General features: G+C 47.0%; 1 protein-coding gene across 1 annotated transcript in view; it reads left to right on the top strand.

Annotated features, from left to right (window-relative positions):
* Positions 1 to 16,610, top strand: part of LOC137429544 (histone-lysine N-methyltransferase SETD1B) — a 237,926-nt gene that overhangs the window by 201,711 nt on the left and 19,605 nt on the right. The window contains exons 16-18 of the mRNA XM_078779562.1: positions 11,054 to 11,241; positions 11,401 to 11,538; positions 15,966 to 16,085. Of these exons, the coding sequence (XP_078635688.1) occupies positions 11,054 to 11,241; positions 11,401 to 11,538; positions 15,966 to 16,085 (446 nt within the window). The remainder of the gene's footprint in view (positions 1 to 11,053; positions 11,242 to 11,400; positions 11,539 to 15,965; positions 16,086 to 16,610) is intronic.

Raw genomic sequence — 16,610 nt, 5'->3', positions numbered from 1 at the left:
TTTTTTTTTTAATTTTTTTTTGTATACTGAATCGAGGCTCGTGAAAGAGCTAACATTTATTTCACAAACAAATCAACCAGACAAACAAAATATATAAAAAGAGGGAGCGGAAGACAAGATGGGGAGAGAAAGGGAAGCACACAAACACAACATTTGAGAGCAGGGAGAAGTGTGGGAGGGAGAGGGCTTGGGGGGAGGAGGCGTGGGAAGGGGGGGGGGGGGGTAGGGACAGGTATAAAACACAAGGGGACCAAGGACTTCCAGGACAGAAGTTGGTATTTCAAAAAAAAAAGTGTAGGATTTTGGGTGAAATTAGCGGGGGTAGAAAAGATCAAGGTTTTGGATGGGGGAAGATAAGAGATGGTGGTGAACAGCTGTTTTAAAGACCTGGAGGGAGGAGTGGGATTGAAGAGAGTGAGGGAGTTTGTTCCAGAGGCGGGAGAAAAGAGGAATGAAGGAGTGAAGGTGAGCAGAGAGTCTTGATTTTGGCAGTTTAATCATAAGAGGGTTGCAGGCAGATCTTGTGCGACCTGTAGGAATATTTGGGGGACAGAGCCCAGAGAGAGCTGGGGGGAAAGGCCGGAGAGGAGTCGGTAGAAGACGGAAAGACCACCAACCTGCCTGCGGTGAGTAAGTGAAAGGCCCTCAGAGGGAGCTTCGTCACGGGAGATTCCAATGATTCTGAACGCTTTGGTTTCAACAGCGTGAAGACGAGCTAGGTGTGAGGCAGGAGCACCAGACCAGAGGGGAGAGCAGTATTCCATAGAGCTGCGGATGAAAGCCTTGTAAGTGGTGAGGAGCTCAGGTGTACCAAGGAAGGACTTCGTACGACGACGGAGGATGCCCACTCGGCGACTGGCTTTGGAGGCCAGATTTGAAATGTGGTTTTCCCAGGAAAGATCATGGCAGATCTTGAGACCCAAAAGCTTGAGTGACAGAACTTCTTGGAGAGGATTATTCAGAAAGTGGATGGGAGGGTTGTCCAGTTGGTCTTTTCGGAGAGACATCGTAAGAGTGTGAGATTTGTCAGGATTGAAAGACATGTTCCACTTGTTTGCCCAGTCTGTGATTTTGTCCAGGTCTGCAGAGAGTGAGGAGGCTGCAGACTGCCGATCTGAGGGATGAGGAATGGAGCGACAGAGGGTGCAGTCATCAGCAAAGAGATAGAGAGGATTTTCAAGAGATAGTGAGATAGAGAGAGTGTGGAGAGATAGTGATTCCCGGCACTCCTGAGGGTAAAGACACACTTGCGCAGAGTTTGGTGGAAGGAACTGAGATTGCCTTCAGTTGGATTAGCCTTCCAAGAGGCAAAGGCAAGTTGTTTCAGGGCAACTGCCTAACCACAAGATTCAGTGTACCATGGACGTGAGGAAGGGTAAGACAACTGAAGACGAGATGGGATAAATCTGTGCATGAGAGAGAGCAGTTTGCAAAGTGAGAATGTGTGTTCTCAAAGTGAGTGTGAGAGAATGTTTCAAATCTACTGTCTGTTCGGCAGTCAAACAAAATCGAAAACATTCCAAACAGGAAACCTACTGTTTTAAGGATAGTATAAAGGACACAACCAACACACATGAACAACTCATGTATCATGTTAAATGAGGTGTTGTAAAAGGCGCTGCATCAACTGCGGTAAAGTTCGGAATTTTTTTTCTCCAGTCTTTAAAATGTTTACTTTATTTCAATTGAACATTGAAATTGAATGATATACTTCAACACGGTAGAACACAAATCACATTTTTGGCAATTTCAAAAACCTTCTGGTTCGCAGTACTTGGACAAATCGTATGGCGTTTTACATCATCTCGGCCAATCAAATTTGCCGCACGTAGACCCCGCCCATGTCGTACTGTATTTTTACTCTTGTTTAAGTTATTATATTTATCCCAAGACTGCGCGAAGTTTGGGGTGTTCGACCAACTTTCTATTATACAACTGTCATTCGTCCCAGTTGGTTCACCTGCACACCTTCCCGTTTGTGCACTCACGACCTCTTATTACATACCACCGACCCAGCTATAAACTGTCATCCTGGTGTTTCATCAATGTGTGTGCCGTCCCTCGGATGGACGTTAAACGGGCATCCTTTCTGTCTGCATTAGTTGGTGGACGTTAAACGGGCATCCTGTCTGTCTGCATTAGTTGGTGGATGTTAAACGGGCATCCTGTCTGTCTGCATTAGTTGGTGGATGTTAAACGGGCATCCTGTCTGTCTGCATTAGTTGGTGGATGTTAAATGGGCATCCTGTCTGTCTGCATTAGTTGGTGGATGTTAAACGGGCATCCTGTCTGTCTGCATTAGTTGGTGGATGTTAAACGGGCATCTTGTCTGTCTGCATTAGTTGGTGGATGTTAAACGGGCATCCTGCCTGTCTGCATTACTTGGTGGATGTTAAACGGGCATCCTGTCTGTCTGCATTAATTGGTGGACGGTAAACGGGCATCCTGTCTGTCTGCATTAGTTGGTGGCTGTTAAACGGGCATCCTGTCTGTCTGCATTAGTTGGTGGATGTTAAACGGGCATCCTGTCTGTCTCCATTAACTGGTGGACGGTAAACGGGCATCCTGTCTGTCTGAATTAGTTGATGGACGTTAAACGGGGCATCCTGTCTGGCTGCATTTGTTGGTGGATGTTAAACGGGCATCCTGTCTGTCTGCATTAGTTGGTGGACATTAAACGGGCATCCTGTCTGTCTGCATTAGTTGGTGGATGTTAAACGTGCATCCTATCTGTCTGCATTAGTTGGTGGAAGTTAAACGGGCATCCTGTCTGTCTGGATTAATTGGTGGACGTTAAACGGGCATCCTGTCTGTGGGCATGAGTTGGTGGACGTTAAACGGGCATCCTGTCTGTCTGCATTAGTTGGTGGACGTTAAACGGGCATCCTGCCTGTCTGCATTAGTTGGTGGATGTTAAACGGGCATACCGTCTGTCTGTTTTAGTTGGTGGATGTTAAACGGGCATCCTGTCTGTGGGCATTTGTTGGTGGACGTTAAACGGGCATCCTGTCTGTGGGCATTCGTTGGTGGACGTTAAACGGGCATCCTGTCTGTCTGCATTAGTTGGTGGTGGTTCAGCTGGCCGTCCCTTCTGTCTGCATTAGTTGGTGGACGTCAAACGGGCATCCTGCCTGTCTGCATTAGTTGGTGGCGTTAAACAGGCATCCTGTCTGTGGGCATTAGTTGGTGGACGTTAAACGGGCATCCTGTCTGTCTGCATTAGTTGGTGGATGTTAAATGGGCATCCTGTCTGTCTGTATTAGTTGGTGGCGTTAAACGGGCATCCTGTCTGTGGGCATTAGTTGGTGGACGTTAAATGGGGCATCCTGTCTGTCTGCGTTAGTTGGTGGATGTTAAACGGGAATCCTGTTTGTCTGCATTAGTTGGTGGACGTTAAACGGGCATCCTGTCTGTCTGCATTAGTTGGTGGATGTTAAACATACATCCTGTCTGTCTGCATTAGTTGGTGGACGTTAAACGGGCATCCTGTCTGTCTGCATTAATTGGTGGACGTTAAACGGGCATCCTGTCTGTTGACTTCCGTTTCCGGTCTTGCTGGCGAGGGTTCGTTTATTCTCAGCTCTCCACGCTTCTCATCGAAATCGAAGTTAAGTAATTGTTCCCATTTGTATTTTCGTTATAACTGTATTTATTTTATGGTGTATATATTGTCTCCCGACGAAGATTTTCGGTGCAAATCTATCATACCTGTATTGAAAATCGTGTTAATTCGTGTCGTGTCTTGAGGCCTTGTACAGTGCACACTGTACAACCTTGAGGCTTTGTTTTTCTCTCAGCGGTCCGTCGTTTGTGATCCAATAACTTTCGTTCTCTGTTTTCCCAGTCTTTTCACCCCATAGCCTACTTCCTTATGTAAATCTCAACTCAAAAAAAACAAAAAAAACATTTCCTTCTCTGTTCTCATTCGTTTATTCATTTTTATTCGTTCGTTCGTTCTTCGACCACGTGTTTCTCCCCCATTTCCCCAGATAGATTGTCAAATTTCAACTCGTTATTTTATCGTCCATGCGTTATTGTTTGATTGTAGTTAGTTTTGGTTTGAATTTCCTGTAACTCGTAATTAATTAATCGTGTTCTGCTCCTCGTGTGCGGCCTTGTAGTTGTACCCCCGTCGGTGTTTGTTAACTTAAGCGTGTTTTGCTTGGCTCTTAGTTTTTTCCCTTCTACCCCGAACATAATACTCTGTCTAATGTTCTAAATCCCCCCCCCCCCCCACCACCCCCCCCAAAAAAACAAAAAAACCCCAAAAAACATTTATTTTCCTTTCTCCACGTGTACTGTTGTCTCATCCTGTATTTTCTGTCCAGGTGTGCTGTTCGCCACGCCCCCATTATCTCCTTGCCATCCACCGTTTGCCCTGTTCACGTGACTCATGGTGGTCCCTCTCGGCTCTCCCCCCGTTGGTATTTTGTGCATATAAGATTGTTCACGGTTCTGTTTAAATATTATTTAAATATGTTTAACCTTTCCCCTTCAGTGTTTTACTCAGTGGTATTTTACAACACGCTGTTTTTCTTCCTATTTAAAAGGCTTTTCTCAATTTCCTCTCCAACTCATTCCACTTCAAAAAAAAGAAATTCAATATCTTATACGTCTCCCTCACTACATGGTCTAAATTCACATTCATTCCATCCCTCCTCCATCGTTCTGAATCGGATTGCTAACTTGAAAATCACAACAAACCCAATTTGTTTTCAATGTTCGTCTTTCATTAATCATCCACTTTCTAAACTCCCCTCTTGCCCCTCCCATCCAAATCCCCCCCCTTGCACCTACACTCCTAAACTCCCCCCTTGCCCCTCCACTCTTAAACTCCCCCCTTGCCCCTCCACTCCTGAACTCCCCCCTTGCCCTTCCCCTCCTAAACTCCCCCCTTGCCCCTCCCCTCCAAATCCCCCCCCTTGCCCCTCCACTCCTGAACTCCCCCCTTGCCCTTCCCTCCTAAACTCCCCCCTTGCCCCTCCCCTCCTAAACTCCCCCCTCACTCCTCCCCTTCAAAACTCCCCCCCAACCCCTCCCATTCAAATCTCCCCCCATACCTTTCCTCTCCAATTCTCCCTCCCCCCTCCTCCTCAAAGCTGCCTCCTCCCCACTTCGTCTCCCTTCTATCTCATACCTCCACCCCCCCAACCTTCTACTTTCCTCTGCCCCCCTCAAACAACCCCTCACTGTGCCTCATCCCTTCACCATCAAACCTTTCATCCTCCTCACCCTTCCCTTTCTTGGAACTCTTCTGCAATCTCTGACACACTATCAACTGCTCTCCCTACCTTCCCCTCTCATCCTTCATCTTACCCTACTCCTCCCCTCCCCTGTCCTGTACCCGATGCTCCCCCTCTCTCTTCATTAAAGGTACTAGGGCATGCCCGTACTATATATATATCTAAAATTATATCCCCCCCCTCTATTTACATGAAATGGTTTGATCCAAAGCGAACGGCTTGCGAGTACGGTGACAATCCCCCCCCTCTATTTACATGAAATGGTTTGGTCCAAAGCGAACGGCTTGCGAGTACGGTGACAATCCCCCCCCTCTATTTACATGAAATGGTTTGGTCCAAAGCGAACGGCTTGCGGAGTTTGGTATGGACCTCAAACATCCGGGGCCTTCGCTCAAACCTGACTGATCTCTCCATACAGGTTGCTTCTGACAATCCAGACTTGATCTGCTTAACAGAGACTTTCCTCCTTCAAGATGTCTCTGATTCCGTAATATCTCTTCCTGGTTACTCCCTCCTCCGGTATGATAGACCTGAGCCTCGGCCTGGTGGTGGGGTGGCTATCTTTATAAAAAACTCTCTTCCTCACTCTCCTTGCACTGCCCTCTCTCCTCCTCACCCCCCAGGAGTACCTCTGGCTACGGCTTCCTCTCCGCTCCCACCTTTTGTTCATATGTGTTCTGTACCGTCCCCCAAACAGTGATGACTCCATCTACATTTCACTGTCTGACAACATGGACCAACTTCTATCCACTCATCCCAACTCTCTCTTCCTCATATGTGGTGACTTCAACTGTCATCATGCCACCTGGTTGGGTGTGGGTTCCTCTCTCACCAGTCATGGCACCTCAGCAAAGGACTTTTGTGACTCACTGGGATTGACACAATCTGTCAATTTCCCGACCCGGATCTCAGCCAATGGAGTATCTTCTCTTCTAGACTTGGTTATGACAAACTTCCCTGCTAATGTCTGCTGCTCTTCTTCTGCTCCAATCGGTTCTTCTGATCATGTGCTTGTCAAAGTGGACATCTGTCTGGCCATTCTCAGAGAGCCTCCTCAGCGTCGACGTGTCTGGCATTTCACTCAGGCCGACTGGGACGGTCTTCAAGCAGCCATCAATCGTCTGGATTGGTCTCCCATCTCCACTGCCTCTGACATCAATTCTTCCAAAGCAAACTGATCTCTCTCATGCACAGATTTATCCCATCTCGCCTTCAGTTGTCTTACCCTTCCTCCCGTCCATGGTACACTGAATCTTGTGGTGAGGCAGTTGCCCTGAAACAACTTGCCTTTGCCTCTTGGAAGGCAAATCCAACTGAAGGCAATCTCAGTTCCTTCCACCAAGCTCGGAACAAGTGTGTGTCTACCCTCAGGAGTGCCAGGAAGCACTATCTCTCCTCACTCAAGAATGAACTCTCAAACCTGTCTCCTTCCTCCAAATCCTGGTGGCGTCTGGTCAAATCCGTTTCTGGTGTTTGTTCCCCCTCCATCCCCTCCCTTACCTCAAATGGCCACACAGTTGACATCGCACGTGACAAAGCCGAATGCCTCAACTCTGTGTTTGCCTCAAAATCCTTAGTCCCAAACCCATCTCTCTCTGTTCCCACCCTTCCCAGTCGAACCCAACTGCTCCTGGACTCTGTGTCCTTCTCTCCTGACAAGGTGGAGGAGTTTTTGTCAAACCTCGACTCTGATTCTGCAACTGGACCAGATGGCATCAGCCCACGGGTCCTAAAATCCTGCTCTGCCGCTCTATCTCACCCTCTCTCTGTTCTTTTCACCCTATCTTTTGCTCAAGGTCATCTGCCAGCATCCTGGAAATCAGCAAACATTACCGCTTTACACAAAAAAGGTGCAAAAACAGATCCTTGCAACTACAGACCAATCAGCCTGCTCCCAATTATCAGCAAAGTCATGGAATCCATCATTGCTTCGGATATGAAATCTTTCCTCTTCTCCAATGGCTTGATCTCTGATCATCAATTTGGTTTCAGACCAGGTCACTCTACTCTGGACATGCTGCTTCTGCTGTCTCAACAATGGATGGAGGTCCTCAATGCCAAACAGGAAATCAGAGCTGTCTCCCTTGACATATCACGTGCCTTCGATACGGTCTGGCACCCAGCTCTGCTCACCAAACTCTCCTCCTATGGTATCCATGGAAATCTCCATGCATGGCTTGCGGACTTCCTCTCTGGTCGTAGTCAACGTGTGGCCCTGAATGGATTTCTCTCATCTCCCCTTCCTGTTCAGGCTGGAGTTCCCCATGGCAGTGTGCTGGGCCCTGTGCTTTTTCTGGTCTTTATCAATGATCTCTCCGACTCTCTGGAAAATCCTCTCTATCTCTTTGCTGATGACTCCACTCTCTGCCGCTCCATTCCTCTTCCCTCAGATCGGCAGTCTGCAGCCTCCCCACTCTCTGAAGACCTGGACAAAATCACAGACTGGTCAAACAAGTGGAACATGTCTTTCAATCCTGACAAATCTCACACTCTTACTATGTCTCTCCGAAAAGATCGACTGGACAACCCTCCCATCTACTTTCTCAACAATCCTCTCCAAGAAGTTCTGTCGCTCAAGCTTTTGGGTCTCACTATCTGCCATGATCTTTCTTGGGAAAACCACATTTCCAAGCTGGCCTCCAAAGCTAGTCGCCGACTGGGCATCCTCCGTTGTGCGAAGTCCTTCCTAGGCACACCTGAGCTCCTCACCACATACAAGGCTTTCATCCGCAGCTCAATGGAATACTGTTCTCCCCTATGGGCCGGTGCTCCTGCCTCACACCTGGCTCGGCTTCACGCTGTTGAATCCAAAGCTTTCAGAATCATTGGAATCTCCCGCGATGAAGCTATCTCTGAGGGCCTTTCACTCACTCACCGCAGGCAGGTAGGTGGTCTTTCTGTCTTCTACCGACTCCTCTCCGGACTTGCTCCCCCAGCTCTCTCTGTGCTCTGTCCCCCAAATATTCCTACAGGTCGCACAAGATCTGCCAGCCACCCTCTGATGGTTAAACTGCCGAAATCTCGGCTCTCTGCTCACCTTCACTCTTTCATTCCTCTTTTCTCCCGCCTCTGGAACAAACTCCCACACTCACTTCAATCGCACTCCTCCCTCCAGGTCTTTAAAACAGCTGTTCACCACCATCTCTTATCTTCCCCCATCCAAAACCTTGATCTTTTCTACCCCCACTAATTCACCCCAGATCCACCTTGTTTGAAATTCCAACTTCTTTCCTGGAAGTCCTGGCAGTGTCCATATGTTTTATACCTCTCCCACCCCCTCCCTTCCCATGCCTCCCCCCAAAGCCCTCTCCCTCCCACAGTTCTCTCGATGTCTCCATGTCTCTCGGTCCCTGCTCTCAAATGTTGTGTTTGTGTCCTTCCCCCTCTCTCCCCATCTTGTCTTCCGCTCCCGATGTTATTTGTTTTATGTGTCTGTTTGTCTTTCTGTGTGATTAATGTTCGCTCTTTCACGAGCCTCGATCTTGTATACAAATCCTGTCTGTCTGCATTAGTTGGTGGACGTTAAACGGGCATCCTGTCTGTCTGCATTAGTTGATGGACTTAAACGGGGCATCCTGTCTGTCTGCGTTAGTTGGTGGATGTTAAACCGGCGTTGTGTTTGTCTGCATTGGTTGGTGGACGTTAAACGGGCATCCTGCCTGTCTGCATTAGTTGGTGGATGTTAAACGGGCATCCTGTCTGTCTGCATTAGTTGGTGGACGTTAAACGGGCATCCTGTCTGTCTGCATTAGTTGGTGGATGTTAAACGGGCATCCTGTCTGTTTGCTTTAGTTGGTGTACGTTAAACGGGCATCCTGTCTGTCTGCATTAGTTGGTGGATGTTAAACGGGCATACTGTCTGTCTGCATTAGTTGGTGGATGTTAATCAGGCATACTGTCTGTCTGCATTAGTTGGTGGATGTTAATCGGGCACCCTGTCTGTCTGCATTAGGTGGTGGATGTTAAACGGGCATCCTGTCTGTCTGCATTAGTTGGTGGACGTTAAACGGGCATTCTGTCTGTGGGCATTAGTCGGTGGACGTTAAACGGACATCCTGTCTGTCTGCATTAGTTGGTGGATGTTAAACGAGCATACTGTCTGTCTGCATTAGTTGGTGGATGTTAAACGAGCATACTGTCTGTCTGCATTCGTTGGTGGATGTTAAACGGGCATCCTGTCTGTCTGCATTAGTTGGTGGACGTTAAACGGGCATCCTGTCTGTCTGCATTAGTTGGTGGATGTTAAACGGGCATCCTGTCTGTCTGCATTAGTTGGTGGACGTTCAACGGACGTCCTGTCTGTCTGCATTAGTTGGTGGATGTTAAACGGGCATCCTGTCTGTCTGCATTAGTTTGTGGACGTTAAACGGGCATCCTGTCTGTCTGCATTAGTTTGTGGACGTTAAACGGGCATCCTGTCTGTCTGCATTAGTTGGTGTACGTTAAACGGGCATCCTGTCTCTCTGCATTAGTTGGTGTACGTTAAACGGGCATCCTGTCTGTCTGCATTAGTTGGTGGATGTTAAACGGACGTCCTGTCTGTCTGCATTAGTTGGTGGATGTTAAACGGGCATCCTGTCTGTCTGCATTAGTTGGTGTACGTTAAACGGGCATCCTGTCTGTCTGCATTAGTTGGTGGATGTTAAACGGACGTCCTGTCTGTCTGCATTAGTTGGTGGATGTTAAACGGGCATCCTGTCTGTCTGCATTAGTTGGTGGATGTTAAACGGGCATCCTGTCTGTCTGCATTAGTTGGTGGACGTTAAACGGGCATCCTGTCTGTCTGCATTAGTTGGTGGACGTTAAACGGGCATCCTGTCTGTCTGCATTAGTTGGTGGACGTTAAACGGACGTCCTGTCTGTCTGCATTAGTGGGTGGATGTTAAACGGGCATCCTGTCTGTCTGCATTAGTTGGTGGACGTTAAACGGGCAGCCTGTCTGTCTGCATTAGTTTGTGGATGTTAAACGGGCATCCTGTCTGTCTGCATTAGTTGGTGGATGTTAAACGGGCATCCTGTCTGTCTGCATTTGTTGGTTGATGTTAAACGGGCATCCTGTCTGTCTGCATTAGTTGGTTGATGTTAAACGGGCATCCTGTCTGTCTGCATTCGTTGGTGGATGTTAAACGGGTATCCTGTCTGTCTGCATTAGTTTGTGGACGTTAAACGGGCATCCTGTCTGTCTGCATTAGTTGGTGGACGTTAAAGACCCCATGGTGCCCTTCGCGAAGAGAAGGCGACCTATCGCCGGCACCCTGAACATATTCCTGCCCAAACCAGCAGAGGGCGTTACATCAGGGGCCCAGCCGCGTCATCAGCCCGTGATGCCACCCCGCAGCTTTGTGCCGCATACAAACCAAGAACCATGTACCTAATGCTCGACTACACCTTTGACAAATTGAATGAAGTTTTCAAATTGTTTGTTGATGAAATGGTAATGCACAATAATATATAATGAGCTCAAGAAAGTGTTTAAGTTTACCATTATTTTGTTGTAAAGTGAGGCGGTAATATTTTTCACATCACCTGTAGTGGAGGCGGTATCCTTTTCGATTTCACATCACCTGTAGTGGCAACCTGCTGTCCCGAATCGTATCGAATGTTATACCATAAGCAGCACGAGCATTTTAAACCACTTTCACATCTGATAACATGTAAGTTGTACATCTTTTGCTTTCTATGCACACCTGTCCTTTGTGGCCAAAGCGTGCACAACATCCCGGTTTGGACATGTTAATGGGGATTGGTCTGCTGTATGTTGGGGGTGCCGACCTGAAAGGGAGTTTGAGGTGTCCTTTACAACACCGCACCCACCTACATCCCCCGTGTGGGGAGGACGCGCGCACGTCGGAAACGTGTGACCAGTGACGGGCTGCGAGAGCACGCGACGGGGTGTGCGCGGAGTGAGGGTTACTACAAGCTGAGTGTGCGTGAGAAGGCCAGGTACCGCACCCAGCGTCTCGTGGCGCTCGACGAGCAGATACCTGTGGACACGCAGGTGAGCACGTTAGCGGTACGAGGCGTGCGCTCCTTGCGCATTTGTCCTCGATATCGCACTTCGCCCTTTTAGTTTTAGTTATTTCCACGGTAAACGGTATTTGATTTTCCAGGTGACGGCACAGGTACCGTCCCTCCCTTTTCTGTCCTCCCTGCACAGGGAATGAGCATCCCGGCGCAACCTTCGGCGTCAACTCGAGCAGGTTCGGAGCGTCGCTCCGAGCAACGTCGTCTCCTCGCTTCCTTTGGGGCCGGAGGGCACGCAGACAGTGACCTTTTCAAGTTCAACCAGCTAAAGGTGCGAAGTTGCACGTGGACCGATACTTGAGGATGAAATGTGATTTGATTGAGGTCTTCGTTTTACACAATACCTGTTATAAAAGTGTAAGCTGCCAACTTTGATTTGTTCATTATTAAAGCTCTATTATCCAACAGGTGTCCGTTTGTGAAGTCTAAAATAATCGTGACTCTGGCACCTCAATGTGGTTCTCGTTGTTGTTGGCTCTCGATGTTGTTAACTCTCTGTGTTGTTCGCTCTCGTTGTTTGCTCTCTGTGTTGGCTCTTGTTGTTTTTAGCTCTCGTTGTTTTTGGCTCTCGTTGTTTGCTCTCTGTGTGTTGGCTCTCGTTGTTGTTAGCTCTCGTTGTTGTTAGCTCTCGTTGTTGTTAGCTCTCGTTGTTGTTAGCTCTCGTTGTTTTTTGTCTGTGTGTTGGCTCTCGTTGTTAGCTCTCATTGTTGTTGGCTCTCATTGTTGTTTGCTCTCTGTGTGTTTGCTCTCATTGTTGTTAGCTCTCGTTGTTGTTAGCTCTCGTTGTTTGCTCTCGTTGTTGTTAGCTCTCGTTGTTTTTTGTCTGTGTGTTGGCTCTCATTGTTAGCTCTCATTGTTGTTGGCTCTTGTTGTTGGCTCTCTGTGTGTTTGCTCTCATTGTTGTTAGCTCTCGTTGTTGTTAGCTCTCGTTGTTTGCTCTCTGTGTGTTGGCTCTCGTTAGCTCCATTGTTGGTTCTCATTGTTGTTGGCTCTCATTGTTTGCTCTCTGTTTGTTGGCTCTCATTGTTGTTAGCTCTCGTTGTTGTTAGCTCTCTGTGTTGTTTGCTCTCATTGTTGTTGGCTCTCATTGTTTGCTCTGTGTGTTGGCTCTTGTTGTTTTTAGCTATTGTTGTTGGCTCTCGTTGTTAGCTCTCTGTGTGTTGGCTCTCATTGTTTTTAGCTCTCGTTGTGGGCTCTCATTGTTTGCTCTCTGTGTGTTGGTTCTCGTTGTTGTTGACTCTCGTTGTTGTTAGCTCTCATTGTTTTCTCTCTGTGTGTTGGCTCTCGTCGTTAGCTCTCGTTGTTGGCTCTCGTTGTTGTTAGCTCTCTGTGTTGTTCGCTCTCGTTGTTTGCTCTCTGTGTGTTGGCTCTCATTGTTAGCTCTCATTGTTGGCTCTCATTGTTTGCTCTCTGTGTATTTGCTCTTGTTGTTTTTAGCTCTCGTTGTTGTTGGCTCTCGTTGTTTGCTCTCTGTGTGTTGGCTCTCGTTGTTGTTCGCTCTCATTGTTTTTAGCTATCATTGTTGTTGGCTCTCGTTGTTTGCTCTCTGTGTGTTGGCTGTCGTTAGCTCTCATTGTTGTTGGCTCTCATTGTTTTCTCTCTGTGTGTTGGCTCTTGTTGTGTTTAGCTCTCGTTGTTTTTAGCTCTCGTTGTTGTTGGCTCTCGTTGTTTGCTCTCTGTGTGTTGGCTCTCGTTGTTGTTCGCTCTCATTGTTTTTAGCTATCATTGTTGTTGGCTCTCGTTATTTGCTCTCTGTGTGTTGGTTCTCGTTGTTGTTGGCTCTCTTTGTTGTTAGCTCTCTGTGTTGTTAGCTCTCTGTGTTGTTCACTCTCGTTGTTTGCTCTCTGTGTGTTGGCTCTCGTTGTTAGCTCTCATTGTTGTTGGCCCTCATTGTTTGCTCTCTGTGTGTTGGCTCTTGTTGTTTTTAGCTCTCGTTGTTGGCTCTTGTTTGCTCTCTGTGTGTTGGCTCTCGTTGTTGTTCGCTCTCGTTGTTGTTAGCTCTCGTTGTTTGCTCTCTGTGTGTTGGCTCTCGTTGTTAGCTCTCATTGTTGTTGGCTCCCGTTGTTTTTAGCTCTCGTTGTTGTTGGCTCTCGTTGTTTGCTCTCTGTGTGTTGGATCTCATTGTTTTTAGCTCTCATTGTTGTTGGCTCTTGTTATTTGCTCTCTGTGTGTTGGCTCTCGTTGTTCGCTCTCATTGTTGTTAGCTCTCATTGTTGTTTGCTCTTGTTGTTTGCTCTCTGTGTGTTGGCTGTCGTTAGCTCTCATTGTTGTTGGCTCTCATTGTTTTCTCTCTGTGTGTTGGCTCTTGTTGTGTTTAGCTCTCGTTGTTTTTAGCTCTCGTTGTTGTTGGCTCTCGTTGTTTGCTCTCTGTGTGTTGGCTATCGTTGTTGTTAGCTCTCGTTGTTGTTAGCTCTCATTGTCCGTTAGCTCTCATTGTTGTTGGCTCTCGTTGTTTGCTCTCTGTGTGCTGGCTCTTGTTGTTTTTAGCTCTCATTGTTGTTGGCTCTCCTTGTTTGCTCTCTGTGTGTTGGCTCTCATTGTTGTTAGCTCTCGTTTGCTCTCTGTGTGTTGGCTCTAGTTGTTGTTAGCTCTCGTTGTTGTTAGCTCTCGTTGTTGTTGGCTCTCGTTGTTGTTAGCTCTCATTGTTGTTGGCTCTCATTGTTGTTGGCTCTCATTGTTTGTTCTCTGTGTGTTGGCTCACGTTATTGGCTCTCGTTGTTGTTGGCTCTCGTTGTTTGCTCTCTGTGTGTCGGCTCTCATTGTTTTTAGCTATTGTTGTTGTTGGCTCTCGTTGTTTTTAGCTCTCGCTGTTGTTGGCTCTGTGTGTTGGCTCTCAATGTTGGCTCTCGTTGTTTGCTCTCTGTGTGTTGTCTCATTGTTGTTGGTTGTTGTTGTTGGCTATCATTGTTGTTTACTCTCAATGTTAGCTCTCGTTGTTGGCTCTCGGTGATGTTGGTTCTCATTGTTGTTGGTTCTCATTGTTGTTGGTTCTCATTGTTGGCTCTCGTTGTTGTTGGCTGTCATTGTTGTTGGTTCTCATTGTTGTTGGTTCTCATTGTTGTTGTTTCACATTGTTGGCTCTCAGTGTTGTTGGCTCTCGTTGTTGTTGGCTCTCATTGTTCGCTCTCGGTGATGTTGGTTCTCATTGTTGTTGGTTCTCATTGTTGTTGGTTCTCATTGTTGGCTCTCGGTGTTGTTGGCTCTCCTTGTTGTTGGCTCTCATTGTTGTTGGTTCTCAATGTTGTTGGCTCTGTGTTGTTGGCTCTCCGTGTTTGATCTCTGTGTGTTGGCTCTCGTTGTTGTTAGCTGTCATTGTTGTTGGTTATTGTTTTTGGCTCTCAATGTTTGCTCTCATTGTTGGCTCTCATTGTTGTTGGCTCTCTGTGTTGTTGGCTCTCGTTGTTTGTTCTCTGTGTGTTGGCTCTCGTCGTTAGCTCTCATTGTTGTTCGTTGTTGTTGGCTATCATTGTTGTTGGCTATCATTGTTGTTGGCTCTCGTTGTTGGCTCTTGGTGATGGTGGCTCTAGTTGTTGTTGGCTCTCATTGTTGTTGGTTCTTGTTGTTGGCTCTCATTGTTGTTTGCTCTCATTGTTGTTGGCTTTCAATGTTGGCTCTCATTGTTGGCTCTCATTGTTGGCTCTCGGTGATGTTGGTTTTCATTGTTGTTGGCTCTTGTTGTTGTTGGCTCTCATTGTTGTTGGTTCTCATTGTTGGTTCTCATTGTTGGCTCTCAGTGTTGTTGGCTCTCATTGTTGTTGGTCCTCATTGTTGTTGGCTCTGTGTTGTTGGCTCTGTGTTGTTGGCTCTGTGTTGTTGGCTCTCTGTGTTTGATCTCTGTGTGTTGGCTCTCGTTGTTGTTAGCTGTCATTGTTGTTGGTTATTGTTGTTGGCTCTCAATGTTTGCTCTCATTGTTGGCTCTCATTGTTGTTGGCTCTCTGTGTTGTTGGCTCTCGTTGTGTGCTCTCTGTGTGTTGGCTCTCATTGTTAGCTCTCATTGTTGTTGGCTCTCGTTGTTGGCTCTCGTTGATGTTGGCTCTAGTTGTTGTTGGCTCTCATTGTTGTTGGTTCTTGTTGTTGGCTCTCATTGTTGTTGGCTTTCAATGTTGGCTCTCATTGTTGGCTCTCGGTGATGTTGGTTCTCATTGTTGTTGGCTCTTGTTGTTGTTGGCTCTCATTGTTGTTGGTTCTCATTGTTGGTTCTCATTGTTGGCTCTCAGTGTTGTTGGCTCTCATTGTTGTTGGTTCTCATTGTTGTTGGCTCTCGATTTTGGCTCTCGTTTTTGGCTCTAATTGTTGGCTTTCTGTTGTTCGCTCTCTGTTGTTCGCTCTCGTTTGCTCTCGTTGTTACTAGCTCTCATTGTTGTTAGCGCTTGTTGTTGGCTCTCTTTGTTGGCCCTCATTGTTGTTGGTTCTCATTGTTGTTGGCTGTCGGTGTTGTAATGATTCTTTTTTTTTATCGGATTGTTTATAGTTGTCGGCGTTGCTACGACAACATTTACACATGTGATGCGACCTTAGCCCCCTTTGCTAGCTGGTGGTGTTTTTCATCGCAGCTGGAAGACTCCACAACTGTGGCCTCAAATACAAAACAAACTACAAAACTTACTTTACCTACATTTATATTTGCATTCACATAACCTTTGACCTCTGATCCAATGTCTCATTATGTTCCATGCCATATTGATGCCATCCTACAGTTCCGTAAAAAGAAGTTAAAGTTCACAAAGAGCGGCATCCACGACTGGGGCCTTTTTGCACTCGAGCCCATTGCTGCGGACGAGATGGTCATCGAATACGTGGGAGAGGACATCAGACAGGTGTGACTGCACTCTCTAACCAGTGAGGTTCCTGTCCTTGTTCAACAACTGCTAGTTACTAGGTCATCAGGATATGTTGTTGTTTCAATTGCAATATTGTACACCACACCTTTCCTATGCCATCTCCAGGCGCTGCATAACGTCATTGCCGGGCACCGAAGGGGCTCGGCAATGATGCACGCTGAAAGGGAGTACTCAGTTTTCACTCTGGTTTCTTGTTGAACACGGCACCTTTCCTATGCCATCTCCAGGCATTGCAAAACGTCATTGCCGGGCACCGAAGGGGGCTCGGCAGTGACGCACGCTGAAAGGGAGTACTCAGTTTTCACTCTGGTTGTTTTCTTGTTTGTTTGTCCGGACCATATCTCAGCCATCCTTTGAGCTTAGGAAGCTGAAATTTCGGCACAGTAGTGAGCAAGTCCTTTGTCAAAAACGGTATTTTTTGTTTTTTGATTAATCAATTAATTGAGGAGTTATTTAATTATTAGCGATTAATTAAGTACTTATTTAATTAATCAAATTTCC

Source organism: Myxine glutinosa, chromosome 6 (assembly GCF_964187855.1).
Source record: "Myxine glutinosa chromosome 6, kmMyxGlut1.1, whole genome shotgun sequence".
NCBI classification, from domain to species: domain Eukaryota; kingdom Metazoa; phylum Chordata; class Myxini; order Myxiniformes; family Myxinidae; genus Myxine; species Myxine glutinosa.
The sequence above is the reverse complement of the archived record's forward strand: the minus strand, read 5'-3'. Positions and strand labels throughout refer to the sequence as shown.